Consider the following 12708-nt stretch of genomic DNA (forward strand, 5'->3'; position numbering starts at 1 on the left):
GAGTACCTCTGCCAAATCTAAGCCATCTGTGTAGAGCCGCGCGCATAGGACAGCTGATCAGAATAGTAAAAAAAATTGATAGGTAGATTTACTCGAGCGCATCAGATTAAGAAATGGTGGGTTAATTACATGCTGAAAAGTGTGTATTTAAATAATCTGACGATTTGATTTGGCAGGGTCGCAAACTTGCAAAAAAACGTTACCTTGACATTCTCGAGCGCGCTCAATTTTTTTTATTATGAAGCAAACAGCTGAAGGATAACGGCAGGTATATAATCTGACGATTTCCACAAGCTGGATTAACGAAAACCGCCAACAAAGATTGCCGCGTGCACTTGCTGTTTTGCAAAACTACTACAGTTTTTTCTACGAAATTTGTTATTAACCGACTTCTAAAAAAGGAGGAGGTTATCAGTTGGTCGGAATATTTTTTTTTTTTTTATGTATGTTACCGCATAACTTTGCACCACGTCAACCGATTATTAATTCTTTTTGCAACGGAAAGGTAGTGTCTCAGAGGTGGTCCCATACTATATTGGTTTAGATCCGATCATTGGATCATGAAATATATAGATATATATATAATTTTTTTGAAGTCGGTTTTTTTTTTGCTAAAAATTATTTGTTTTTTGATTCGTTTGCTGTTTTCCGTTCATATTATTTGTCACAATCACATGACTGTAAGAATATGCAGCGGACCAAATGCTCGCAAAATGATACCACTTGCGAGTGAAATGTGAGAATTAACCCAAACAATCGCTCGCTAATACCATGTTCTGACCGACAACGAAAACGCTTTGAAAACGAGTTTTAGGATTGTGGGCTGAAGGCTGTTCACACCGGCTGTTAGTGTTTTCGTTGACATTTCTTACATCTTACAATACTTTTCTTCATTTTCTTTTCATTTACAACCTCTTACTTTCATTCTTATTTTACTTATACCATGTTCTGACCGACATCGAAAACATGTTTTCGTTGCTAAAACTGGGCTCGAATCGTCACATACGATATCGTACTACTCGTCACGTAAAAACCTATTTTTCGGATTATGGCATACGTGAACGTACTCTGTGTCTCATTCAGCTTATACTGCCTGACGTATCACGTAATTTTCTTTCGTATCGTTTTCGATCAGTGAACCGATGTTACGATTCGAGCCCTGGTTTTCGACATAAAACATGTGTTTTCGTCCATGTAAAATCTGTCAAACGAAAACCAGTTTTCGCTGAAAACTACTTGAAAACTCACGTTGCACTCAATCCAATCGGTGTCTTCACTAGATTTTTTCGATTATTTATCGAATTGGAAGTCATATTTTATCATCTTTAATACGCTATTTCGTATTTATTGTTTATTGGCTGACCAAAGTAAAATAAGAATGAAAGTAAGAGGTTGCTAATGAAAAGAAAATGTGGGAAAAGCATTTTGGTTTTGTTTTTGTGTAGCAAAACTGCAACCAGAGGATGTAAGAAATGTCAACGAAAACACTAACAGCCGGTGTGAACAGCCTTCAGCCCACAATTCCAAATCTCGTTTTCAAAGTGTTTTCGTTGTCGGTCAGAACATGGTATTAGGCGAACCAATTAGCAATAAATCCGAAATGGCCTATTAAAGACGATAAAATATGACTTCCACTTCGATAAATAATCGAAAGAAACTAGTGAAGACACCGATTGGAATGAGTGGAACGTGAGTTTTCAAGTTTCGTTTGACAGATTTTACATGGACGAAAACACAAGTTTTAGGTCGAAAACCAATTTTATTCAATTCGATGTCGGTCAAAACATGGTATAAAGGATCGTGTGTTGTTCCGCTATATACATAAATAAGTATGAGCATTTGCGAATCAAAACGGTTATATACAGCCGGGCTCCCGTTTCCGAATTCGCAAAAATTTTGCGTTTTAGTTTTCAAATCGCATAATTGCGCGCTCTCACAATCGTATATCGCAAAATTTTCGCGGTTTCAAATCGGAAACTTTAGACTTAGTGGAATGAGAAGTAAATGACGTCGCACGCTTAAATAACCGATTTATACAAGCTTGGACAACTTTTATTTATTAAAAGAAATTCTTAAGATACATTTCCCGTCCTTAAAAATAAATATTAGATTTAATTTATTTTTTAATTAAATATTTACGGACCACACCTCAAATTTTTCTGCAGCAAAATTGCCGATACAACAGCTGTTTGCGATTTGATTCAGTCGATAAATCGATTAACTTTGTCAAATAATCGGTATGTAATTGAGGGTTGCCTTAGTAAATTCTGTCTTTTTCTTTAATCTTGTCGAATTCAAGAGCACCCAAAAATAAAAACGTACGATTTTTACGAAAACGCCAAACGCAAAAGTAAATGAAAATGGGAGCCCGGCTGATAAATTTGAGCCGAGTGATGAAATTACATGTGTAATTAAGTGCGTCTACGATTACGATTACTTTAATCCCAGTTTCAAAATAGTTTGAATTAGGATAGAAATAATCGTAAATCGAAAGAGTATTAGATTAAAATTATATTAAGATAAATTAGAAGCACATGATGTAACATTTAGCTCAACAAATATCAGTTAAAAATTACTTTTTTAATTCATGGTGTTACATGAAATATAACCTTTGAAATTTTACTAACTAAATTTTGTGATTCATGACCAGTGGAAATGGTTTTTGTGTGTTGTGTGGATCAAATTCTTGTCAAAAAACTTGTTGGTAGGGATGCAAACTATGCATCGATATTTTTGAAACATCGATAATATCGGTTCAAAATTCGATGCTTACCATCGATTTTTACAATTTCCTAAAATCGCTAAATTGACGATACATCGATGCTAGTTTCAGCGATGTTTTAACATCGACTTATGCTCCTAAAATTTTTTGACTGGCCATGCATTTTATTACTTATACTTTTGAGGAACATTCTTATCATTCGATATAAAAAATGCTTACTTAGTCATAAGGCTCAGCAAACTTCCGACGCCATGCATTTCTATTCTATTTATAGGAAGGGTAAAGGAATAGTAAATAAATACAGGGAAATACATACATATGTAAATATTTTTCTAATTGAACAGAGATTTGGAACTGAAAAGTATTAATATATATATGTATATTTCCTTTTAATGTGACTACAACCTAACAAATTTTGAAACATCGGATACCATCGATATATCGATGTTTTTCTCTCGATGTATTTTAGCATCGATGTTCATTTTTCCGATGCATCGAAACATCGATGAATCGATGTTACTCCCCAAAATTTGCATCCCTACTTGTTGGACTATACTAGGGGATTTAGGTATAATACCTTGTGAATTCTATAACACACTTTTCATTTAATATGTAAAAAAATATTGTCAATTACTTCTTGTTACAGATGGGAAAAATGTAGAAGAAATTGACGACCAAGTCGAACCGGACTTGATAGTTGCACGGAGAAAATAATAAGTGTTTACAATAATATATGTTTGGTTGACTGTGCATCTCAGAAACGAAATTATTTTTTTAACCCCTCCAGATAATCGTCAGATTATGGAACAGCACGACCAGGGCGTCGAGAGGAACCTTCTGTATGAAAATCTGACGCGCTCGAGTAAATCCAAATGGCGATTTTTTTTGCATCTTCAAGAAGACGCCACGGGCTTGCGTCACATTTGAATCGTCAGATTATTGAATGGGAGGTTTAACATCCCTTGTGAATATCTGACGCGCTCAAGTAAATTTTTTCGTCACCCATTTTTGACCCTTCCGTACCCCTACCATGCAATGGCAGATTAGCATGTCTCCGCCATCAGAAATACGTTTGATTTATTCACTATCAACATCTGACGCGCTCGAGTAAATACATGTAACTTCATCACACCAACGTGCTGTACCATCGAGTATGTTGAACTCCCGTGTGTACCTGGGATGAGTTGTCCAGTGATTTTTGGAAGCCTGTAGATCCTCCAACCACCGCTGTAAGGAAAAACTTCACTTGACCTTTTTCTCTTCCCATCACATAATCTTCAAAATCCAATAGGTCAAAATGATGCTCGAGTAAATCCCGATTTAGCATCGTGGGCTCCCCTACTACAAGGTTTAAATTTATTTACCCAAAGTTTAAATATATCTGCTGAAAGTTTAAATCTATTTGCCCAGAGTATAATTTTATTTGCCAAAAGTTTAACTTAATGTGTCAATGCTATAATAAAGATTCCGACATCCAGTTGTTTTAAGGGTTTTATTTAAATTTAAAGAAATTTAAAATTTAAAAAGAAAATGCGCAAAATTTTCAAAAATCAGCGTCAATTTTTAACGACTTGCACTTTTTTATACTAAGCTATAATGGGCTACAAAATTGCATACTCAAAAGAACGGCAGGTTATCTATGTATATAACTCAGAGTTTATCGGTTAAACTGATAAGTTTGCTTGCACAACAAAAGGTTAGGCCTAAACTCACGAGATAAAAACTTAAATAATTAACCCAAAAATTTTTGAGGATTAGTTAAATGGTTAAGTTAATGGAAATAAAATATTTTTGAGATGTTGTGTAAGTAGTTGGCAACCCTATGTATGCATGTATCAAAAAATCGTCCATATATATAATCAAACCTTGAATGTCCCCAAATAGCCTCACCATTTCTGCATGAAATATTTCAGGTGCAGCATTTATGCCAAAAGGCAGACGTAAAAACTTGTAACGACCGAACGGAGTTATAAACGTACATAACTTCGAAGACTCCTCATTTAATGGGATCATCCAAAAGCCCGAACTGGCATCTAATGTGCTAAATATTCGAGACCCAAACATTTTAGACTTGCATTCCTCCACCGTAGGCAACGTAAAACGCGGTATTACTATTGCTTTATTTAAATTTTTAGGATCTAGACATATACGTAAATTGCCATTTGGTTTGGTCACAATCACAATAGAGCTAACCCATTCTGTTGTGCCTTCTACCGGCTCTATAACGTTAAGGTCCATCATTCGTTTCAGTTCTCGTTTTAAAGGTTCATACAAACTAAATGGAATTCTACGCGATGCGTCAACGGTTGGGATACTACCTTCTTTCAGTTGTAAACCACACTTTCTTTTTAATACACCCAATCCACTAAACATTTCAGCGTACTTTTCCAACAAATCTTCACTCTTTATTTCATTAACCATCTTTATAAGCTCTAAGTCTTTTGCTGTAGGTAAACCTATGACATTTTTGCAACTCATTTTTAGTATGTAAAATATCGCCTCAAAAGTCTTGTTTGCATACTTAAATTTAAGGTTGGTTGTACCAACTACTTCCAGTTTCTCACCACTGAAAGTTCTAATTGAACTCTTTACATTGTAATTTATTTGCGCTTTTAACAAATCTGCTGTTGCTTTCGAGATCAAATTCACTTGTGCCCCTGTATCGACCTGACATCTTAACCCTACTTTACTTATGTATATATTTATGTACCATACATCTTTACTTTTGTACGTATCCGCCTGCCGCTCGCTGATTTCGCCAACAAATAACGAGCTTTCTTCTTCGCCTTCATCCGCCTCATACATACACATCTGCTTCCCTGAATTGTCCTCGGCTCTGCCTGCTACTTTTTCGACCGCTCTCACATATACACGGGAATTTCCACCGCCGTTAGGTTTTTTTCGCATATAACACATTTTAGCATAGTGGTTGAGTTTACCGTAATTATGGCACTTTACCCCTTCTGCTGGGCATTTGTATTTATGCCACGTTCCACATTTGGTACAAGTAACGGCCTGCACTTTTGTTTGTTGTTGTTGCGTAACTGCGTGGTCACCACTTTTGTTCCTGATAACTGCTATAAACTTTTCATTATCTGCACCCAATTCGGCTGAGTTTTCTTTGGCTAAGACCATGTTTTTTGCGATTGCCACTGCTTTATCTAATTTTAAGTCCACTTCGCTGAGCAAGCGTTCTTTGACACTTTTAAACCTTGGCGAAAGCCCGCACACAAAAATGTCTCCTATTAAATCTTCCCGTAAAGTTTTGAATTCGCATGATAGGCTAAGGTTCTTTAAAACAGTTACGAATTCTTCAATTGTCTCTTCTTCAGCTTGCTTCCTGGAGAAGAACCGATATCTCTCCACAACCACATTCACTTTAGGCACGAAGTAGTCGTTAAAACTTTTTAGGAGTTCATCGTAGCCAACCGTATCAATATCATAGTTGAACGAGTTGAACACCAAGAGCGAATCCGGTCCTATGTGGTGCAGCAATAGTGCCACCTTTTGCTGGTCGGTCTGTTGCTCCAGCCTCGCTGCACGCATGTATATTTTGAAGGAATTTTTCCAATTATTCCATGCGAGTGACAAATTGGTTGCCTTTAGGTCCAATGGGGTAACTGTTGTAGTCATGCTGACCACTTTACTGCATTCTGCTGTTGGTTGCGCCTTCTCTGTAGGCATGATGAAAATATATATATATTTATTTCTTTATTTTTTGACCGCGATCTGACACCATGTTATGTAGTGTTCGACACGAGTGGTTGCTTTGTACTGAATCTTCTTTTATTTTTTTTTGTCATTTGCTTCTTACTTACTAACATGCATACATAGGGTTGCCAACTACTTACACAACAGTGAGATATTTAAAAAAACAAACAGATAAAAGTATTACTGTATTCTAACAATGATGAATAAATCATTGATTACGTTATCTCAGATTTCTTTAATAGATCAACTGTAGAAGGAAGTGATCATTATGACGCTTTGCGAGATAAATAATTCCATAGGAGATTTCGTTTACAAAGGGAAAGCGCTATTTTCCTATTAGACAAACTCGAAACGCTGTTAGAATGCTAAAAACACATTAAACATATAGCTTTTCATAGACAATATCGGTCCACAACAAGGACATCTAGATCCTGTTGTCGATGGTAAGCATTCTCTAACTGTAGAAAAAAGTCATTGGTAAGACAATTGCCAATTCTGACAGCTATCTTGAAAGCTCATTACCGTCTTTCGAAAGACTAATTAAAATAGGCCTTAGCGTTATTCTGTTCACATTTTAGCAATACGTTTTTTTAATTAAATTAAATAAAAAAGTATGTATATATATATTTTTAAACAATAAAATCACATAAATGAAAGTAAATTAAATAAAAATCAAATAAAAATATGTAAAATGAAAATAAAGCATAGATATATAATTACTTTTAAAAACTAAATTTCAATTCAATTAAAAAAATATTTTTTCTTAAAAAAACTAAAAATTAAATTATAAAAAGAAAAAAATTAATAAAAAAAAGTAGAAAGTAATAATTAACAATTAAATTAAACAAAAAAAGTATTTTTATTTTTAAAACAAAGTTTTAAAACTAAAAGAAAATTTAATTAAAAAAGCTAAAAAAATGAAATAAAAATTTAGAATAAAATCCTTAAAATTAAATTAAATAAAACAAATACATTTTTCTTTCTAATCAGTAAAATATAACAAGTAATTTTTAAGCAAAAAACAAAACCGACTTCAATTCTCATATAAAAGTTTAAGATTATCTTTTTTTCTTCATGATCCAAGGATCGGTTTTAAACGAAATTAGTATGGGACCACCTGTGGGGTAACACCTTTCCTTTAAAAAAAAGTATTATGGAAATCGGTTAACTTGGTCCGAAGTTATGTGGTAACATACATAAATTTTTTTTTTTTTAAATATTGCTACGAATTGATAACCTTCTCCTTTTTGTGAAGTCGGTTAAAAATTAAGAGAAGGTGGAATTAACGCAATAAAAACAATTTAAATTTCTAAAATAAATAATAAAACAAATAAGTTTCTAAAAATATAAGAGATTTTTTGTAAGTGTTTAGTAGGTTTCTGAATAGTTTAGATTCACGGTTTGACCCACTAGGTGGCGCTGGAGTCGAGTTATTACAAAAAATCGTATTTATGATCCAATTTGGCTCATATTTGATATACGTAGCGGTAACGGTAAGGGCAATACTATTGCAAAAAGAGGCGCCGGGAGGCGCTGGAGTCGAGCTATTACTAAAAATCGTCAAGTTAGAAAAATGCCGTGAATGGCCGATCACACCAACGTGCTGTACCATCGAGTATGTGAACTCCCGTGTGTTCCTGGGATGAGTTGTCCAGTGGTCTATCTCAAATGACCATCGTTAAATCAACCATCAGCGCCACTGCACTACTTGATAAGGCATTTATTGTATTTCGTCTGAAATAAGTCTAAGCATATGCTATTTCTGTAGAATAACGATACTCACTCATTTTGCAATTGCCACCAACTATACTAGATATACAGTTTCAAGGACAGATTCACCATCGAACCGGTTCATTGTTGCCGCCAAGGAGTGAAGAGGAGAAAGTTCACCAATCATAAATCTAAATATTTTTTTAATATTTCTATGAAGATAATGTTATCATTAGATATTATCAGCCTAATTTTGATTGAAATCGAAAGTGTTTAGTTAATATTTTACACTATTATTTATATGAATGTGACTGGTCGCACACTGAAAATCCCGGCTCACATAAGTTTAAGGCCTTAATGGCATATAAAGAATTCTCTCACCACCACTCTGCCATCCATCTTACCTAATGCGAGATAATTTTGTCATTGTCAAATTTCAAATGAGAAAAAAACATATCCATACTACCTACCTCTATGCTATATGATGAATTGCTATTGACAAGTTAAATAATTATCTACAAACATGCATACCTATAAATGTAGTATAATACTATATGCGACAGTCAAAATTGGGATGGGATGAAACCAATGGGAAATGTTATATCGGTCAAAAACAAGTTATACGTGGCCCGGCGTTTCGCTGGTTCACGTCTAGGAATCGAGATATATCGATTTGAAGTTAGTAACTATCATATAGGCGAAATTGTCACCTTTCGTGGTCTTTTTTTTTTTACATAACTCGAGAACCACTAGCCCGATTTTGCTCAAACAAATTTAAAAAAATTAAAAATTATAATTCCTTTAATCTGTTAATATAACGTTTTTCTATATACTCAACAGTTTTGCCGGTAAAAATAAATGTATGAAGAAAAAAAAAATTATTTTTGCCTTAAAACAGTTTTGTTATGTGACTTTGCGTGAAAGTAATATGACTTGCCTTTTTTTCCGTTTTAGATTTTTTATGAATTTAAAAAATAAAAAAATTTAATATTTTAGGCAAAAAATATTTTTTTTCTTCATACAATTATTTTTACCGGCAAAACTGTTGATTATATATAAAAACGTTATATGAACAGATTAAAGGAATTGTAATTTTTAATTTTTTTAAATTTGTTTGAGCAAAATCGGACTAGTGGTTCTCGACTTATGTCAAAAAAAAGACCACCAAAGGTGACAATTTGCCCTATATGATAGTTACTAACTTCAAATCGATATATCTCGATTCCTAGACGTGACCCAGCAAAACGCCGGGACACGTATAACTTCTTTTTTACCGATATAACTTTCCCCGGTAGTTTGAACCCTTCCCGATCACTGACCCCTACCATTTGTCTCAGTGTTATTTTTAAAAGCTCAACAAGTGACTCATCTTGTTGCCAGATAAATATTACATCATTCCTTAACCCTTCCCAAGGAATAATTTGCCGATTTCTACAAACGTAAGAAAAAAGTGTGACACATTTCTGTTAAGAAAAATTGTCTTTTAGAACAACCTGCCTTTCGGAGGCCAAATAATAAGTAGCTGATAAAGAAAAGCTCTTAATAAGTTGTGAACGATAAAATAATGCTTGAACATTATTCGAAATTTAATATGGATATGTATATTTATGTAGTCTACGTAGTTATCAATTTGCCATATCTAGTTATTCGTAGTTAATAAAAAAAAAATGTTGGCTCATTCAACGGTAATCGATACCGAACGAAATGAAGATAAACTTAAAAATTTTAGCGTATTATTTCTAGTAAAGAATAAATAAATCCAACTTTCAAGACTGAAACCCAAAACTTCTTAATTTATATTCCAATCGATATTTTTTTTAACTTAGGGCGTACCATTTACAAACTCATATGAAAGGTTATTATCTTTAATATTGACAAGGCTAATTTTCGCAGTCTATCGTATTTTTTATTTTGTTTTAAGCTGCCTTTATACGGGTCGATTCCCGTAGACTGGAAAATCGACTAGTCGGAGCATTTAGGTTAATTGCCATTTCCACTGGTCAATTTTGGTTAAATGACAATAATCGACTACATAGGAAAGCAAATGTTATTTTCAAGTGTTTCGGGCAAGTACATACTGAATTTTTTTTTTATTTTTTAATATCACGCCCGTCACAAAATTTAATACATTAGTTTTTTCTTGTAAAATAGTAATTTTTTTGATGGAAAACACCTCTTCCACTGTGTAAAAAAGCTGTAGAAAGTAAGGCTATGTTGCAGTCGAATGTGTGCGAATTGCTTTTAAAACAGTGTCACACGATTGGTACATTTGTACAGATTTGTATTGGGAAAATTTTTTTGTAGTCACACGATTGGTACAATTACAGCGAACTTCTATTGAAAAATTTTAACAAATTGTTTTGATTTAGCAACTTCTCCTTTCTGAGCTAGCGATATGTAGTTCAAGAGGTAAACTTTCAAATGTCACAACCGTCACCGTTGAAAGAGCCTCAGATAAATTGCAATATTATATCCTGGCGATCAACATTGAGTGCATGTGCGACATTTTATAATATTTATTTATTTATTTTATTACTTACAGTAACATAACTTTTTTAATAATAAGCGGATTGCTTTGTAATTTTCAGCAATTGGTCCTTATTATCTAAGGCATAAATCCTAGTACATATCGATGGCTGAGTGGAAGATCGACCTATCTCGGCAGCCAGTTCGAAAACGCTCCATCTCAAAAAACTTTTCAAGAACGCCCTAATTCAGAACTCGTTTCAAAAACGCCTATATCTCAGCTGTCGATTCAAAAACGCCCTATATCAGCATATTTTCAATACATTTTGAAGTTAGATAGGGCGTTTTTGAACCGAATTTTGAGATAGAGCGTTTTCGAACTAGCTGCCGAGATAGGTCGATCTTAAAAACTTAACTTAAACAAGTAATCTTTAAGCAAAAAACACAAACGACTTGGATCTCCCTCCTGCTTGCAAACAACTTCTTCCAAAGGGTATGCACTTTTGTCTACAAAGTCCGGCAAATTTGTTTAGAGAAGATGGAGATAGACTTCCTTGCTCATTATTCCTTTAATATTAACTAACATCAGCGTGAATCGCTTGTTTCTTTTTTAAGTTTAGTCTTTCTGCATTCTAGGCTTTATTTCTTTATAAAATAAGGAACAATTGCCGAAAATTTATATTAAAATTATTATTTAAAAAGTTATGTTAATGTAAGTAATAGAATGTCGTACATGCACTCGGTTTTGATCGCCAGTGTACATAAACTTTTTTTGATTTCCAAAATTTAATCATAATAAAATAAACATTTATGTGAAACCATTTCTAAATTTTATTTAAACATAACTCCTTTTAAATATTTTATGAATGGTTTAAGATACCTGAATAGATATAAAAATTGCTCGACTGGAAAATTCAATACTAATCGGCACATAAGAGTATGTGTGAATAAATAGCGAACGGACAAACAGCTTATGCATGTCTGTTTTAAAACCAAAGACACTGCAACTAGTGAAGCTTGAATAAGACAATGAACCTTTACCAAGTTACTCAAATGTAACTAATTTGGCACCATAAAGGACCGCAAGTCACATATGAATATCTACATATCAAAGTGGATTTAAAAACTAACACACACTAATCAGTTATGTATAAATTTGTATATTAGGCTCACCTGCAATTCTGCTCTATCCACATCCCATTGGGAGCGCTCCAATTCGAACCGTGACCATTCGTGCTGTATGAAGTGTAGTATACCTGGTATGGTGTATTGTGGTGTTGTTTGTTGATTATTTTGACCACTAGGTCCACCGCCACCACCATTGCCACAGTCATCGCTGCCACTGCTGCCGGTACCAACGCCGCCAGTACCCGCCGCACTGTTAGCATTGCCGCCGGTTAGCCCGCCAACACCGGTAACACCGCCCAAACTGTTGGTGCCGACACTACCAACTCCGCCAACACCACTGACACCACCACCGCCACCACCCACGACGCTACTATCGCTCGCACCACCCGCACCGACGGGTTTATTATTTATACCAGTTGTCGCTCCTGAATTAGTGCCCATCGGAAATAATTTTTACGCTGATGTTTTATTTCGGATGTTTTGCTGCTTTTTAATTATATGTACTATTTACTTGTGAGCTCCTTGTTGAAAATGCGTAGTATTTTATTATTTTAGAATTAGTACCGGCGTTGCAGGAAACAGTTCTATGCTTTTCAATTAGTAGCCCTTAGCAATGCTTTATCAGTGGGTTTTAGCTGCCTTAAAGAATTTAATATGTGTTTAGGAGACTCAATTTGATAAAATATACATACATATGCGATGCTATCCGATGGCGCTTGTAGAATTATAATTAATTGTTATTGCTTCTTGTTACAGTTGTTATTTTCTTAATATTTCATATTAATACTTTTTTACGAAGTCATTTGGACCATGATACAAAAAACAAGGTAGTTCCATTGTCACTTTTTCGTCGCCATATTAACAACCTGACAATTAAGCAGATTGTGACATTTCGTGCTACCATACCCAATATCTAAAATCCTTCAAATTTTCTTATTAATTTTTTATCGATTTAAAAATCTTTGTTCTTA

General features: G+C 34.2%; 1 protein-coding gene across 1 annotated transcript in view; it reads right to left on the reverse strand.

Annotated features, from left to right (window-relative positions):
• The window catches only part of LOC118741944 (striatin-3), a 66138-nt gene extending 53686 nt beyond the window's left edge, over nucleotides 1-12452 (reverse strand). Inside the window, exons 1-2 of the mRNA XM_036473913.1 lie at nucleotides 12430-12452; nucleotides 11783-12376 (exon numbers count right to left, since the gene is read on the reverse strand). Coding sequence (XP_036329806.1) covers nucleotides 11783-12178 — 396 coding nt within the window. The 5' untranslated portion in view covers nucleotides 12179-12376; nucleotides 12430-12452. The remainder of the gene's footprint in view (nucleotides 1-11782; nucleotides 12377-12429) is intronic.
• Nucleotides 12453-12708: the final 256 nt, after the last annotated feature.

The sequence above is a fragment of the Rhagoletis pomonella genome, unplaced genomic scaffold, assembly GCF_013731165.1.
Source record: "Rhagoletis pomonella isolate Grant_MI unplaced genomic scaffold, Rhpom_1.0 Rhpom_scaffold_00006, whole genome shotgun sequence".
In the NCBI taxonomy this organism is placed as follows: domain Eukaryota; kingdom Metazoa; phylum Arthropoda; class Insecta; order Diptera; family Tephritidae; genus Rhagoletis; species Rhagoletis pomonella.